The 17,310-nt window shown below is 40.3% G+C and overlaps 1 protein-coding gene across 2 annotated transcripts in view; it reads left to right on the top strand.

The window, feature by feature from the left end:
• Positions 1-17,310, top strand: part of GNAL (G protein subunit alpha L) — a 156,336-nt gene that overhangs the window by 133,556 nt on the left and 5,470 nt on the right. For both annotated transcript variants that reach the window (XM_048507207.1, XM_048507208.1), the window contains exons 6-11: positions 6,560-6,614; positions 8,443-8,516; positions 10,168-10,226; positions 12,129-12,249; positions 14,127-14,257; positions 16,705-16,772. In XM_048507207.1, the coding sequence (XP_048363164.1) occupies positions 6,560-6,614; positions 8,443-8,516; positions 10,168-10,226; positions 12,129-12,249; positions 14,127-14,257; positions 16,705-16,772 (508 nt within the window). The remainder of the gene's footprint in view (positions 1-6,559; positions 6,615-8,442; positions 8,517-10,167; positions 10,227-12,128; positions 12,250-14,126; positions 14,258-16,704; positions 16,773-17,310) is intronic.

Here is a 17,310-nt window from a genome sequence, read left to right as displayed (position 1 = left end):
CTTGCCCTCCAGATTTCCAGTGGCACTTCTCATGCCCATGTCAGTAAAGGATTACAGGGGCAGACATTTTAATCGAAGCTACATTTGACTGAATAGCATTTCTAACTAGATATTGATGTTGGTGTTTGATTTTAAAAATTACATTTTCCTGTTTTCAGCCGATTGTTAGTGTACCCTGCTATGAAACTGACTTAGCATCATCATCTTATACTGTCTTTGCACATATATGACACACACTTTGTTCAGACAGCAAAGGAAAAAATACACAAAAGCTAAAACTGGCTCTTCTTGAGGCAAGAATCAATCATTTTGCAGCTTTTCCTCACCAACAGATGTAGCTAGAATGTCAAAACAAACTCTGACATACACGCCCCGCCAAGAGCATTACATTCTGCTGACAATAACCTACTGGTGGTCCCTGGCCCAAGAAACATCCAGCTGTCCTCAACCAGAGCAAGAGCTTCTTCAGCTCTGGCCCCAACATGGTGAAACTCTCTTATTGAGTGAGGCCCAGGGCCTGTGGGACCTGGCTCAATTCCACTGGGCCTGCAAGACTGAGAAGTTCTGCCAGGTCTATGGTTGAGGCAGCGACAATTACATCTTAGCTGGCTTCCCTAGTCTTGTTTTAATTTTTCAGTTGCTTTGGTATTTTTTGGTTCTGCCTTCCCTTCCCTTTCTCTCCCTCCCTCCCTTGACTTGTTATCCCTGTCATTTATATTTAATTGTTTAGGGCGCCAGTTGGAATTAAAAAATGAATGAGGTTTTTACTTTCTGTTTGTATTTCTAAACTCATTGAACTATTTTAGCTGTTAGGTGCCCTGAGCTTGACCATAGCCAGGAAAGGGCAGAATCTAATTCTAATAAAATAAATGAAAATTCATTGCCATAGAAAAATATGTATAAGAGGTCCTATGTTAATGAAGAGTTCTCAGTACTTTATTGTGACGTCAGTATATCCCATATTTAGGCACAACAGAAGTGACACCATTAGATTTGAGAAAACTTGTATAATAAATCTGCTCATAATTAGAGTCAACAAGATTTGAAGGTTATAAAGAGTCAACAAGATTTGAAGAGCAAGTCTGTGGAATCCTTAAAGGATAACAATAATCCCTGGGAATACTTGAAACAAAAAAGTAGGTGGGAGCGTCGTTTTTTATTTTTAACATCAAAAATAGAAGATATAGTGTTGGGAGGAGGAGGAGGAGGAGGAGGAGTTTGGATTTATATCCCCCCTTTCTCTCCTGCAGGAGACTCAAAGGTGCTTACAATCTCCTTGCCCTTCCCCCCTCACAACAAACACCCTGTGAGATAGGTGGGGTTGAGAGAGCTCCGAGAAGCTGTGACTAGCCCAAGGTCACCCAGCTGGCATGAGTGGGAGTGCACAGGCTAATCTGAATTCCCCAGATAAGCCTCCACAGCTCAGGCGGCAGAGCTGGGAATCAAACCCGGTTCCTCCAGATTAGATACATGAGCTCTTAACCTCCTACACCACTGCAAGAGTTCTCAGCAAAGTGACAAACTGGAAGCCATTTTGAATTTTTAGAAATTTATGACAACATCAAATAAATTTGGGAGGTTATTTTTCCTGTTGAACTTTCTTGGCACCATACAGCACTGATACATCTGAGGTGTTTGAAGTTTGTGTCCTATAAATGTAACATGAGCTACTAATGTTAACATAAACATAGTTGGATTATAGGAGTATTTTAACCTTACCAGGCACAACAATTAAAATGTAAATAGTGCAGCAGGCTTCTGGACACTTTTACAAAGGGATTGTAGGTTAGTTCGCTTAATTTAGTTGTTACTGCCCTCTGCAGGCTGTTTAATTGATTTATATTGAAAAGGTGTTTTGTTACGCGTGAAACTAGACACGTTTTAAATGTGTAAGTCGCTGGTGACTGAATGCTTGAGACATGTGCCTAAAAGATTTGTTAGACTTCTGAACCTCTTGTGTTTGTTTTCTCTTTAGACACCTAATATATTTATGTGGCTGAACAGAAAATCTTTTAAACGCCATTGCAGTATGCTGCATTTTTCTGAATGCAACCACTGTGTGTATTTATGTCCAGATTACAAAAGGGCAAATAGTGCCCCAAATTACTGATAGAAAGGAGACCAAAAAGATAGAGTATGGAAGAGATTTTTAAAAGGCAGCAGTTGGGGCAACTGTCAGAGACGTGCAAAGCAAGGGATCTGTGCAGATTAGGAATTGGAGGATTTACTATAAATTTGCTGGGAACAGACATAAAAAATTCCTAAGAAGACTCTCATAAATGAGAAAAATTGTATGATAGTTTGTAAAGCTATTATTTTGTTAGGTTTTTAGCAACTTTTTTGATAGGGGGAAACAACATGGAGGTGTAAACTGAAAGTTAAACCAAGTTAAACCAAGTTAAACGCTTTAAACTGTTTGAAATTCACAGCAAATGATGACTGCATGTCTCAGAATTTCCCAAATCAGAGGATTTCACATTACTGGCTAAAGTTCTCCTATTAATTCTTTTTTTATTAACTGATTCATCAGGCAGAATGTAAACATTTTTGATATTATTTATGAGACCTTAGTGCAGTCTTCTCATTTGAGTTCTCTGCCTACATAAAACAAAATTTAGAGATTGCTTGTCAAAGAAAGTGTCAGCCGAGTTTCCTAGGCAACTTGCTAAAGATACCTGTATATCTAAAGATAGACATAATAGATATAGTAATGTCAGTATCTGAAGAATATTTTTCATCTTAAGATTTGTTGCTATAACCAATGTGGGATATTTAGGATAGATTCAGAAAACTCATGTATCTGCTGCACTTATTTTTATTTTTTAAAAGGCAGGTTTCAGCAATCGCAGCGGTCCTAGGTAACAGGGGTTTTAAAACATTAGCCTGGAACAATTTGATTAAGTAGTTTCTAAAAGGGGTCACTCAAATAGGTGCTCCAGTCATACATCGATTTTCCGCCTGGAGCTGGGAAAGGTGTTAAAGGCCTTATCCACAGACCCTTTGAGCCTTTAGGGAAGGTGGCTATTTCAGTTTTATCCTGGAAGGCGACCACTTCTGCTCACAGGGTGTCTGAACTGGATCCCTTTCTATCAGAAGGAAATTGTGTATTTTCACTGAGGACTCAGTGGTTCTGTGAGTGGACCCTTTTTTTATACCTAAAGGTAGGTCTGAGTTTCATCTGAACGACCCTGTCATACTACTGTCCTCCTGTCCAAAACCCCCAATATTCTAAGGAAAAGGAATGGCACTCCTTAGATGTCTGGAGGGCACTAAAATTTTACATCTCAAGAACACATGAATTCAGGCAATCAGATCCTTTATTTGTCACTTATGGCACAAAGGAGCAAAGGCTTCAAAGTCATCCATTGCTCATTGGATGAAACTGTGCATTAGGATGTCTTACGAAACTCAAGGTTTGCAAGCTTCTAGAGGTATCACTGCTCATCCTACAAGATCAACTGCAACTTTGGCAGCTTTCGCATCTAGAGCACCAGTTGAGGAGATTTCTTGGCCAGCCATGTGGTCATCCTTCTCCACATTCATAAGACATTTCAGACTTGACCAACAGCTGTCTGCAGAAGCAGCTTTTAGAAGGAGAGTCTTACTGCATGTTAAGAAATATCTCTCATGTGAACTAATTATCACTTTCTTTCCCACCCAAGATGTAGCTTAGGCATATAACCAGCTTCGATGCCAAAACCACACCAAAGTAGAAAGACGAGTTGGACTTACTATGAAGGTATCTTCTCGTCAGTGAGGTGATCATCCTTGATTTCCATTTGAATTGAATTAATTAGAGAGCCTATTAGGTACGTAGTTGTGGAGCAGTGCTTTTGTATAACTGGACAGGGGAACCCCCTACAGTCCAAAAGACTTAAAAAAATTTGCATAGCCCTGTTCTGAATAGTTGGAGGTGTGACCTAGCCAGGTTGGAGGACAAAGGCCCACTGAACAAAAGGCACCTTCATAGTAAGTCCAACTCGTCGTTCTACTATCTTAGCACTCTGTCACTTCTTTGTTCTGCATGTGTACACCAGGCCTAAGTCTACAGACTTCATTGGATAGAGTGGAGTTACTTTGCATAACATTGGCCTGCCAGAATGTTCATCCATTTTATAGTTCTCATCAATTTGGGTTTTTTTTTTAATCCTATTGTGGATTGTTGTATTCTAGACAAATCAAAGCAAATTTGTTATCTTCAGGAAAAATTTGCGAAGAGACTGAGATTATTTAAAACCAGCTTGTTTCAAGATCCAATGTGTGCTTACTTAGAAGTGATTTCCATTGAAATCTTACTCCCCAGAAAAATGTTTGTAGTTTTAGAGGTATCATTCACTTAAGGTTGTTAGGATTTTCAGGAATGTCTTTGGAATCTATTTATGCTGATGCTTTCTTTTCATGACAGTCAGTGTTAATAGTGTTGTGGTTTTACTTAAGCGAATGAATGCAGAAAGAAGAGTGTCTTGTGCAGAGTTGGTATGCAAGATACAAATCTGCAGCTCTGGTTGCAAACAAAATATAATATACATTCCCAAAGAATATATTTAGAAGAGATGTTCAGCTCATCACCATGTTAGCTGAAGGCTCTGGGCCAGCTTATCAGGCATGATACTAAATGACTGCTTAGAGCCCAAAAAGATGAGACAGAGAGCTCTGCACATTAAAGCGTTCAGACTTTGTGTTGTTGCTGATGTTGTTAAAATAGCTAGCATACGGGACCCAAATTTTCCTATTCACAACAGAATGGACTTTTTGTGCTGCTGAAGAATTCTTTTCCTGCATTCAGCTGCAAGCAACACTGAAGTGGATGTTCTGCACAGTGCTTATTATAGCGCTATATTCCCATTAATGATTGGGCATACCTGCCCACAAAATCAAGACCCTACTATTTATCCCAGCTGCTCCAATTCACCCTGGGTCCTCCTTCGGTTAACTGTCTCTTTAAGCTTACTTCCCAGCCGTTTCTGCTGCTCCTTCCTTGATTAATTACTTCCTGTTCACTTGCAGTGCCAGTGCACTAGTTTTTCTAAATGGGTTTTTAATCCATTCTCTTCTCCCCCAGGAAAGGCTTTAATTACTCCATTTTCCCTTCTATAGCAAATGTGATTGTTCATTGCTTTGTGTCATGGATATAATTATGTTATTATGAAATTGCAGTCATGAAAAAAAAATTGGGGTGCAAGGAAAATGCACTCCTTAAAATCTCTCTTCACCCCCACCTTTCCAGGAATATTGTCAGGTATACTGGATTACATGGCGTGAATAGTAAATGACTAAGCAGCACAGAAAACTGGTAGAAGCTTCAAAACAAACAATGAGCACTTATAGAAATCTTGAGGGGAGGCAGGCTTTAGTTACTGCTTTTTTCTTCACTGCAAAATACGCTTATTAATATTTGTTTTGTTTTCATTATCCTTTTGTGTGATTATAATGATTTTTTAAAAGCTAAATGAACCACCATGTTAGCTACAAAGGTTATTGAGCCCCTAAGGGGAACCCCAAGATCCAAGATTGGAAGAATGTGTTGTTTAAAAAAAAAAGAGGCATTGACCTATAGTTGAAGAGATAATAGACTTTGGACACTCCTGTTATGTCAGTTCACAAACAAATGGATAATGCTGAATTATACATGACATCAGCACAAATCAAGTCTGGGATAGATGAGAAATCACCAATGTATGAAGATGATGATTGTTGACATTATCGTACACTGGTTAGACCGACATGATTTAGACCTGCAATGTTTGCATGTATGTTCCTCATTTATGTATATTAAATATTTTTGTGTTAGCATACATATCTTTTTCCGTTGGTTGTAGCCGTTGTATAGTGGTTTGGGTTTTTCCCTTTAAGTTTTGCTGTTCTGATACACTATACTTTTGCTTTGGATTTTCCTTCATAGATGAGAAAACAACATGAGGATTCATTCTAAAAACATCTAGAATAAATCTTGGCAATTTCAGACTAAATTATCACATGGAATACTCTAGAAAGGCACTAGCATTCCTTCCTGCTTGCTTCCTACTCTTATTTTAACCATTGCAGATTTCATCCAACATCTTTTTTCCTGGCAGTCAACCTGTCTAGTTGCTATGACAACAGGTTTTGCTCATCCAGGTAATCTGAATCAGGGCTAATCCTGTGAGCATTTATGCTTTCCTTAGAAAAAATGCTCAGGGGTGTGCTTCTTTACTTACACTTAGGCTGTATTCTGAGTCCTTGTTCTGTAGCTATCTTCTGATAATGAAATTATTGGTGGGTTTGTAGATGTAGAACTAAAGTGGGGAAGGATGCCTTGCCACAGGTGTGTGATCCCAACATTGTGAATGAATGGACTTTTACAAAAAGTTTTTGCTCATCTGAAAGTTAGGCCCCCTGTAGTGCAGCAAGAATTGAATAAATGGTGATTTGTGGACAGAAAATATTATTTGCCCATTTCAGCTGATAACTTGAAGTTGCTTCTAAGATTAACTAGTATATATAATGGATGGTTAATTGGGGAAGTTTGGGATGGTAGAAGTACTGAACTTCCATGCTTAACACTTATGTTTTCTTTCAGCTTTCTAGAAAGAATAGACAGTGTCAGCTTGCCTGATTATACTCCCACAGATCAGGTGAGTAAAAGAAAGAACAGTTGGGAACTGCAAATCAGTTTTACACATTACTTTATTTCAAATGCTGTTAAAATGTATTTATGTATTTAGAACATACATAAACCCACATGTTACTTCAAGAAACTTGAAACTACTACACTGATCTATTGAGATATTATCTATATGAGAATTCTTTCCAAAAGTCATCTTCTTCGTCTTAGAGTAGTTGATTCGTCTTTACAGAAGTTGCTACGCCTATGCCACATCCTCATGAGGCCAACACAAGTAAAGGACAGTAGAATCATGCCATCAGCATACAGGAGGATAGACACTTTCTGTTCACCAAGGGAGGATAGAAAGAGTTCAGGGACTGATAATCTCATCACTGTATGTTGAAATATAGCTTAAAAAGCACTAGAGGCAGAGTGAACCTGTTCTACTTTCCTGAGAATTTTAATTTCCTCAGGGATCCAGAGGTGTCCACTCTTGCTTTACCACATGACTTTTTCCAGTTGTTCTGCCTACTGGTAGTTTTATATTGTTGATTTTAAATTGGGGAGTTTTATATATTTTATTAAGTTTTGTTGCTGTTTTCACTGTAAGCCCCTGAATTCTTGTAAAGTTAAATACTGCTTGTATAGTTAAATAATGTTTTAAATGCTGCTGCTGCTGCTGACCATAATAATATGCTGTGGAGTACCAGCATCAAGAATAGTAATCACTTGATCTTTGTAACAGTCAGCTTCAACCAAAGGTTGTTCCTGTTTAATGATTTAATGCAGCTTCTAAGTCCACAAATGCTGCAGATGTTTAGTAGGTGCTTTATACATTGTGAGGCAGGGTGGTGTAGAATCAATCAGTGGTTGAGTGCATTTTGCCCTTTTCTAAAATTTGCTTGATCTGAGCAAATAACTTAGTTGGAGGTTTCCCAGTCCTCCAGTTTACCAAAGAGACCAAAATAACAGAAGCAGTGTCTGTAACTTTAAGAAACTAATGCCTTCTGTGGCCATTTCTAGCTAACCACAGTATTACTGCCTGCCTTCAAGCCTTGGTTTCTGCCCTTTCCATGGCTGATTTGGCCTTCAAGGGAGAACACCTTAGGGGAGGCCCTGCAGCATGCACCAAGTGACTTGATACCACAAGAATTCCATGACTCACCCATGCCCTGCTGCTTACTCCTGCTCTTCTGTAGTCACCCCACAAAAGCCAGTGTGGTGTGGTAGTTAGAGTTTTAGACTAGGATCTGGGATACCTAGGTTCAGATCTTTACTTTACTGTAGAATCTTGTTGGGTGACCTTGAGCCCATGATATACTCTCAATTTAATCTTCCTCACAGGATTTTTGTGAATATAAATGGAGAAGGAAGTAAGCTGCTTTGGGTGACCATTGTGGGGAAGTACAGGGTATAAATGCAGTAAATAAATAATTATAGCTATAAAAGAAGAGCAGATAAAATGTAGGGTGAGAAGGAGAGAAGGAAGCAGGGAAAAGTGAGGATATGTGAGTTGCCAGGAGGAGGGAAATAATATAGGAGGAGGATAATTGGGGAAATGAGGTGTCCCTTACAAGTTCTTTTGGGTTTCCCACCATGCAGCTGGGCTTAGCCCAACAGGCAGCATTGTATAACTTATCTAGACTTATCCCAGGGAGAAGCTGCCATGATTAAGAAAGGAGGGAAATATGAATACAAGACTCTGGTAAAGATTTGGCTGCTGATTGTGAAGGAGATGAAAGAGCAGGAAACAGAGAGGGTATTGGGTTTTCAGGAAGGGGAAGAGGAAATACTTGGGAAGAAGAAAACGAGATGCCCCCATGAGTTCTTATCTGATTCTGTTTCTTGTTTTTCAGGACCTCTTGAGATGCAGGGTTCTGACATCTGGAATTTTTGAAACAAGATTTCAAGTAGATAAAGTAAACTTTCAGTAAGTAATAATCTGTATATCTTTTTGTAACACTGATAATTCGAAGACAACCAAATTATCTTTTTTATTGTAGGAGTAATGTATTCAGGCCCCTGGTCCTTGTATGATGCAACACAATTGACCTTTACTCCAAAGGAGAAAATAGCTTGGAGTTTTATAGGATAACATTATTGTTTATCTCATATACAGGACTTTGATGCAGTGGCATACCACCCACGGGAACAGGGGGTCAAATGACCCCAGGCACAATGGTGGGGCGCAAAATTGCCCCCACCCACCCCCCTCCTCCCCTGTGCTGACCCAGCTCGGAAGTGCTGGATTGGTGCGGGGGGGGGGGGCTAAAGAAAGAGCCAGCCTGCTGCCGTTGAGGTGGCTAGGGTGGGTGCTGCAGCAGCAGGCCAGCTTCTGGGCTGCCTGCTGTGGGCAGCCCCCCTGAGCCCTCCCCCCGAGCCACCATGCAGGCCACCTTTTGCCCTCTCCAGGCCCTGGGGATGGCAGGAGCCAGCATTCAGGGAGGTGGGGGTGAAGTTTGGTGGCTGGTCCCACTTCTCCAAGCCCTGCCCCCTGGCCTCCATGCAGGCCAGCTTTTGTTGGGGAGGAGAAGGGGAGGAGTCAGCCTGCAGTGAGGGTGGGGGCGGGGCTCAGCAGCATGCAGCCCAGGAACCAGCTTTCTGCAGTGCCCATCCGCGCCGCCCCCGAGTGCCCATCCGCGCCGCCCCCGAGCCATGCGCCTGAGCGCAGGCGGGCACAGGGAGGGAAGTGCCCAGAGGAGGTATTGTCCTCGGGCATTACTTTCCCCCAATATGCCTCTGCTTTGATGTTTATGTACTTCTAAACTATGTTTATTGTTTGGCAAACAGTACTGTCAAAAAATACTTGATCTTTCACACTTCATTGGAAATATTTTCGTGACTTCATATGAAGAAAACTGAGGAGAAAAAGTATGTTGCTTTGTAACACTGTAACCTGAAATCCAGGTTTTGATATTTTACGTTCTCCTCTTACTGAACTAATACAGTTCTTACAAATGGAATTTTAAGTAGCATGTAGGTTATTTAATTAGCTTGTAGAGTATTGTTATCACTAAAAAACTGGCTGCAGTAAAATTGTCCCCAATAAACTATTGTCACACTTCCAACTCCTCAGTTGTGTGTGTGTGGGGGGGGGGGGTTGTACTGGAGAATATTCTTCTCAAAGTCTTAAGGATCAAGTATATATTAACATAACTGTATTTTAAACTGTGTTTTCAAAGCTGTGAATAATTTCTTAAATGTGTAAAAATCTCTGTTTTCTGTGAACTGCTATAGAACTAGAATCCTGGTATACTTTCTTTAACTACTTCAGCTGATTGAGTTCGTATGCATACATATCAATTTGCACCCCTAGCCAGAAATAATCTTCTTTGATAACTATTTTCTCTCTTTCCCTTTGGTCCTATTGCCTATTAATACCTCCTCAGGAATGCAGCTTTTCTGTATTTTGCGGCCAGTGTAGGAATGTAGGAGTATATGCAGAGAGCCAAAGGGAGTATCTCTTTTGCTTTCGTGCAATATTTACTTCTGTTTCATTTGGAACTGGAGAAGTACAGTATAGCATGTAAAGTGTGACTTTCCTTATGCATGCTAAAAGATTCCCTCTGGCTTTTCAACAGCATGTTTGATGTAGGTGGTCAGAGGGATGAAAGAAGAAAATGGATCCAATGTTTTAATGGTGAGTACTATTTTCATATTTCATATACACTCTTAGAATGATAGTGTCGACATAATAGATGTTTTACACTAAGCTGAGTAAGCCAAGGAATACTTTTTAAGACCAACCAATATAGCGTAGTGCACAGAACTCTTCATTGGGCTGAATTTTAAACAAAGAATGGACAGGGGGGAAAACCTCTTGTCTCTATCTTTGGTTGAATGCTCAAACAACTTCAGTGAACACAAGGTATGCCTAGAAACATTTTGCACCCTTAGCCTTCTGGGAAGAAGAAGCACAAAATGGATGCCATTATGAAACAAAAACTAATTGTTGATCAAACATCTAATGCCACAAAGGCCCTTTAAAAAGCTGAAAAGCAGCAGCAAAATGTGGTAGTTGTGATAAATTCTAGTACTTTGATAATATGTAACTAAGCAGATCAACCCTGAATATAAAGAGTTAACAATAGAATCAGAAGAGAGAGAGATAGTTTCTGATTGGCTGGAAGTGAGAGTGCCAGTGAATCACAACAGGTGGTTAATTTGAACAAAAAGACAGTTGGGAGAGAGTTTTTTGAGAAGCAGAGGTTGAGTGAACAACACTGTACTCTTGGCTGAAAGCTTTGCTTTCTGAGGGCTGGTCTGATCTGTGTTCCTTGATCCAGTTTAACACAGACACACTCAGGGATTTTGTTTATCTTTGGGAAAGATATGCTGAAAAGGAGAGGCAGTGAAGCTTCTAATTCAGTCAGTATCCAAAGAGGGATGAGATTTTTCTGAGTCAGAAGGGAAAATCCTGTTCATAATCTGTGTGAATAGGGAACAATTATCTGGTGGATTATCCGTAGTCTGGTGTTAGGTCAAACAAGAGCCCCTTGGGGATGGGGCGGTTTATAAATCTAAATCTAAATCTAAATAAATAAATAAATAAATAAATAAATAAATATTTTTACCTTGGAGTAAAAGTATTCACTCTATCTATAGGTGAATGAGTTCTGACAACTCTGGTGTCTGAAGGCACACCAGATCTAAATAGAAATATAATTTCCTAAGGAAAACTTGCCAGCATTTGAAAGCTTTCTGTATGTTAAGTTACTTGTAACATCTTGCCAGGTGAGAAATGTATCCAAGTCTTGTAACAGTGTCTAAATTGAAACAATAACACCACTGTAAATAAGTGCCTGATATTGAAACTTACATGTTTTCTCTTTGTGACAGCTCCGTACAACTTCATTTTAATAATTTTTTCTAGTTCCTTTTTTTTTAACTGTTCAAAAGCCACTAGTGCCAATTCATTTTTGTAGCTTTCTGTGGAAGGTCCTTAGGACAGAGGGGGGAAAGCCCAATTTTATCGAACTGAATTATTGGTACTGAATTTTTGGTACTGAATTATTTAAAAGGGCCTCCTATCGAACAAATATATTTTAATTTAAGGGTGGGACAAGATGTGTATAACTTAATAACATCACTTATATGCTACACTCATTAAGTAAGGACTTCTCAGTTCCTGAGGGGACAGACTAATTGTCTTTTGGAGGGAAAAATGTCCACAAGTATGAGGTCATCACAGTAGTCTTTATAATTTAATAATAATGGAGAGTAGTTATAGTTGCGGCACGAAGTTCAGAGTCAAGAAGCCAAATTTGGGACAATATTATCTAGTTAGTTTTCTCAGGTTCCCTTTTTCTCCATTTGGCTACATCCAAGTATTCCCAAAGTTGAAAAGGATGTAGGTAAGCTACATTGGCTATGATAACAAAAAAAAAGTTTATTAATCTTATGTGATCATCACCATTTTCTTTGCATAGCCTGGATTGTTTTTGTATTTACCACCAGAAAATCTGTTTAGTTAAACAGCGTTATCCTTACTTGTGCAAAAAAAACCCTCCTTATATTTATTCTGTTATGCAATCTCCCCTAGATGTCACTGCTATCATCTTTGTCGTGGCCTGTAGCAGCTACAACATGGTCATAAGGGAAGACAATAACACAAACAGACTACGTGAGTCTTTGGACCTCTTCAAAAGTATCTGGAACAACAGGTACAATGTTGGTGTCGATAACAAATCTATATTCAGTCTGGTGTAGTGTTGAGTGTCTGACTAGGATCTGGGAGACCCAGGTTCTAGTTCCTGTTCTGCCATAGAAATTTCCTGGGTCACCTTGAAGTAGTTATACACAGTTAGCCTAACCTACATCACAGAGGTATTGTAGGACAAAATGGAAGGGAAAAGTACAATTCAATGTGCTTTGAGACCCCCCCATTGGGGACAAAGCTGGGGTATAAGTGAAGTAAACAAATAAATAAAGCAAATATTCACGTGGTGAAACAATGATAGTTTCCAGCGCTTGGGGGATTTATATGGAAATCTTTTATTAAATCAATTCTAATTTTAACCATTGCATCTAGAGATTATCCCATCTATTTGGACAATGCAGTTTTGGTACTGAATTATTTAAAAGGGCCTCCTTTGATTGTTAAATCCCTTTGATAGATTCATGAAAGATAGGTGTACAAACAGCCATAAAACTTTAGAAGAAGTATATGTAATTCTTAGCCTGGCCCATCTGTGGATATTTAAATCTAGAGATTGGGACCATGGATAGACAATACTGATCTTTGTACAAATCTCAGATATGCCACAGGTTTACAGAAGAATCTGAAATCGAAAAAAAGCATCGCCAGGTTAACTCCCCCTCACCAAATGATAGGAAGAGTACCTTTAGTTTTAAAAAGAATATGCCCTCAGTGATCATTGTTGGGCATCTATAACAGTGTTTAAGCCTTGGTTTCTGTCATGAATAGGTAGTGGGACAAGGAGACATTTTTGTAGGACTGTTTTGACTTTTGAGAGACATTTGGGGCCAGCCTTAAAATCTGCACTGGGCAATTTACTACCATTCAACTTACATGACTCATCCCACCTGGCTGCCTGCTACTGTTCATCATCAGTTACCCCACAAAAGCCAGTGTTATGTAATGGTTAGAGTTTCAGACTACTATCTGGGAAATCCAGGTTAGAATCCTCCTTCTGCTGTGGAAGCTCACTGAATGATTTTGAACCAGTCACAGTCTCAGAATAATGTAAGCTGCTTTGGATCCACATTATATAGAAGAGCAGGATACAAATTAATTAAATGTGCTCCCCACAAGACCTTTTGGGTTCTCTGCTTCACAACTGGGCCAAAGTTTCCCTAAGGCAGGGGTAGGGAACCTGCGGCTCGAGAGCCGCATGCGGCTCTTCTGCCCTTGCACTGTGGCTCCATGAGCCGAGCCACCGGCCCCATCCTTGCCCGCCCTGCAGGCAGTAGGGCGGGAGTACAAACTGCCCACGGTCGGCTGGGCCACGCCGCGGGCTTCCCCTCTCGCCTGCCGTGTTGGAGCGGGGCAGGCGCTTTCCCGGCGGCCGGTGAGGCCGAGCTGCCGGCTTCATCCTTGCCCGCCCTGCAGGCAGCAGGGCGGGCGCATCCATGCACTTCTCAGAATAAGTGGAGTAAAAGGTAAAAAAAAAAACCCTACATATATACAGTGTTATCTTTATTTTAAATGTCAAAAATTATTTGCGGCTCCAAGTGTTTTCTTTTTCCATGGAAAACGGGTCCAGATGGCTCTTTGAGTGTTAAAGGTTCCCTACCCCTGCCCTAGGGGGATACTGTCAGTGGGGACGGAAAGCCAAAGACAGGAGAGAAAATAAATCAGGTCAACTGATACAGGAAGGAAGCAGAAAAATGGGAGATGACTATGTGGACTTTCAGGGAAGGGAAAGAGGAAATACTGGAGAAGGGAGGAATTAAATGTCCTCCACAAGTATTTGCAGGTCTCCCACTTATACATAATATTGCAGATTTTGACGTGATACTGTAAGTCGGTTCTTACATTTTTATGATATGGTACTGAAATTTCTTTTGGTCTTTGCAGGTGGTTACGGACAATATCTATCATTTTATTCTTGAACAAACAAGACATGCTGGCTGAGAAAGTCTTGGCAGGAAAGTCTAAAATTGAAGATTATTTTCCAGAGTTTGTACGTTACACTGTACCTGAAGATGGTAAGATTTTTAACCATAGTACGATTCAAATGGGCATCATTATTGCTTCTCTTGATTCCTATATTCTGATTCTTTAAATAAAAATTTTAAACATCACACACAAATGAAAGTAAAGAGCCCATGTATCTACTCAAAAATATGTTCATTTTTAAAAGATCTATTCTTACACTCAGTAGTCAAAGCTTGCAGCGAAATAACTGGCTAGTTAGTTCAAATCAGTTTTCATTCCCACCATCAGTTGGTTCTTGGCCATCATTGTGACCTTAGGAATTGCCAGCTCAGTATGGAACTTGTTTTTTTTTCCAGTGGGTTCCTCTCTTTCACCAGTGTTATTTTATATGACAAAGATTATCTAAAATATATAAATCTGCATCAAACTTGCGTTGATATTGCAAATGTCCAAAAGTAGACTTTGTATACTTAGGGTGGAAATGTGGCCATGCAAAAAACCTCTGGAAAACAATAATAGATACTGAAGGAGGACTTAGACTTTGAGGTTAATTTTAGCCCCAAAATATTGCTACTTAAATGTGTTTCATGAGAGATATCAAGTGGTGGTTTTAAATTTAGTAACAGTAGCTAAAATTGTTTTTCCCAGATTCTGGAAGAAAAGGAACTTTCCTAATATACAGTTCTGAGTTTTATAAAACTGATGAAGTATCTTAAATGCATACGGGTCACTGCTTTACACGAGAGAGACTGATGTATTATGGGAAACCTTTATTAAACAAATGGAAGAACCAAATTAATTAGTCAAGTAAACAACTTCTATCCTCAATTAGATAGTTTATACTCCAAAGATGTTGATCAGATTGTATATATCCATTATGTATAAAATTCAAGATCTCTGTATATGTGCACCTTTTCTAATTTAAAAATAAAAAATGAGAATACTGGCTCATCTACAGCTGTCCCGCTATAGCTATACCTCATATGTGCTGCAACTCATATTGTTTTCAGGGGTCTCCTAATACTCAGGAGCAGCTTTTAGGGTGATGCTTGGGACTGCAAAAGAGAAGAAAAAGGAAAGATCTGTTCCTTACTGTTCTGTGTCTCCTCCTTGAGTTTCTGTTTGTCAGACTACTGCCTGTTGTCTGTCTCCTTAAAACATCTAGTCACTTGACCTTCAAATTCCCTTGCCAACGGGTAGCAATCCCTCTCCCTCTAGGCAAGCATACTCACACAAAAGCCCTGCATAGAGTACTGAGGCCCTGAGGATGGTGTGGTGCCTTCCAGCTCTTCTCTGCCCAAATGGAAATTAATATATCCAGGCTAGAAAAGCATCTATCAGTAAACAGGTGGTTCCTGTATCTGGATCCAACATAATATCCCAAGACAGCAGATGTAAACCTGCAGGGAGGGAGGAGAAGCAGAAGCCACAGTGATTGGTGTGCTTATTGCTGAGTTTTGAAACTGACATGATTGGTGACATTACAGGTACTTCTGCTTGAGCAGCAGTAACCCCAGTGAGAAGAACTACACATCCTTGTCCCCATTTTCAGCATTGTATGGCAGTAGCCTTTTCAGCTGACCTAACTAATGAGCCCCTTCTCTCTCTCAATTGTTGAATACAGAAGGGGTGGGGGTACACTCATGGCCAACTTCAAACTGGATTTTGGAGATACTCAGTGTGATGTTAGAAAGAAGACCCACCCTCCTTCAGAGGAGGGGATGGTGTCAGTGTTGAGCTTTATACTTGACCAGTATCCCTAGCAGTTCTTTCTCCCTATACAGATAAGCCCTCCCAATCCTAAATTGTTTTTAGATCCCCCTCTCTGATTTACACCCCTTCTGCCTTAGTGGCCATGCTTGCTCCCACTATCCTTCCTAAAAGTTTTTCTTTCTCAGCCTGTTGCCTATTCCATCAGCCTCTTTGCTTCTGGGCCCTTAGATTTACTAATTCTCATGACCTTTCATTAGTCCTCCGTCATCTGTTGTGCGACATTTTGAACCTAATCAATTTTGACAAATTTCCTTTCCCCTGCAGAAGCTGGACTGCAAACTGTTTTTTCCTCAGGAGCAAGTGAACATTCCATGCAGCCACATTAGCTAACCCAAGAGCAGATTCTGTGTCTCCTCTTAAATATTAACATGTTGCAGCAATACCTAGCTCACCTATGTGTTCACATGTGAAATAGTCACCACATGGCAAAATAAGATTGTGATATATGCATATTAAAGCCAGAATATTGGAAAACTGTAGAATCCAATATGCCTGAAGACCCTGTAAGGTTTATTGCTGTTCTGGAGATTCTAGCTAACAAGCATTTAAAGACAGTTGTCTAGTTTTATCTAAGTAATGGCCTTGCATTCCAAGAATATCAGCCATGAATCTTCCATAGACAGAAACTAGTAAATGGTCTTTGGGTCCCCTGCCCCCCCCCCCCCCAACCCATTTGGTCTAGCTCTCCTTAATAAATCATGTTCTTTTTTCATGTTTATAACAGCAACACCAGATGCAGGAGAAGATCCCAAAGTTACAAGAGCAAAGTTTTTTATCCGGGATGAATTTTTAGTAAGTAACTTTTAAAGTTTTGAGATAATGTATTATTGTCTTTCAGCTTGGTTGATGATAATATTAAAGATTACAGACAAGTGGCAGCAGCTTGAAACCTAGCAACCAAAAAAAATAATTGTTTTTCAGCCCCATCCAGAGTCCTTGCAGCAGGAAATGGCACTGCAATGCCACCACCCCACCGCCTTCAAGAGGGCTTTCTGGCAGCATGGGGAGGCAAACAACAAAGGAAAAAAACCCACCATCAAATAGCGCCCTCCACTGGGCTCAATGGACTTATGCCACCCAAAAGCGTGGAATAGTCCAGTAGCTGGAGCCACAGCATAACTGCCACAAACCTGGGGTGGAAGCTGACTAACATTGACTACCCCTGAGACCCCCCTGCCCCCCCATCATGCCCCCACTGTGCCAATGCAGCTAGCGACAGTGTGAGAGCGCTGACATAAATGTTGGGCACCACGACAGCTGCCCACTGGCATGTCTGCCTCTCTGCCAGGGTAAGTACCCTAAGGAGGGCAAATTCACTAGCGTGGGCTGC

Source organism: Sphaerodactylus townsendi, linkage group LG09 (assembly GCF_021028975.2).
Source record: "Sphaerodactylus townsendi isolate TG3544 linkage group LG09, MPM_Stown_v2.3, whole genome shotgun sequence".
In the NCBI taxonomy this organism is placed as follows: domain Eukaryota; kingdom Metazoa; phylum Chordata; class Lepidosauria; order Squamata; family Sphaerodactylidae; genus Sphaerodactylus; species Sphaerodactylus townsendi.
This window is presented reverse-complemented; position numbering and strand designations above follow the sequence as displayed.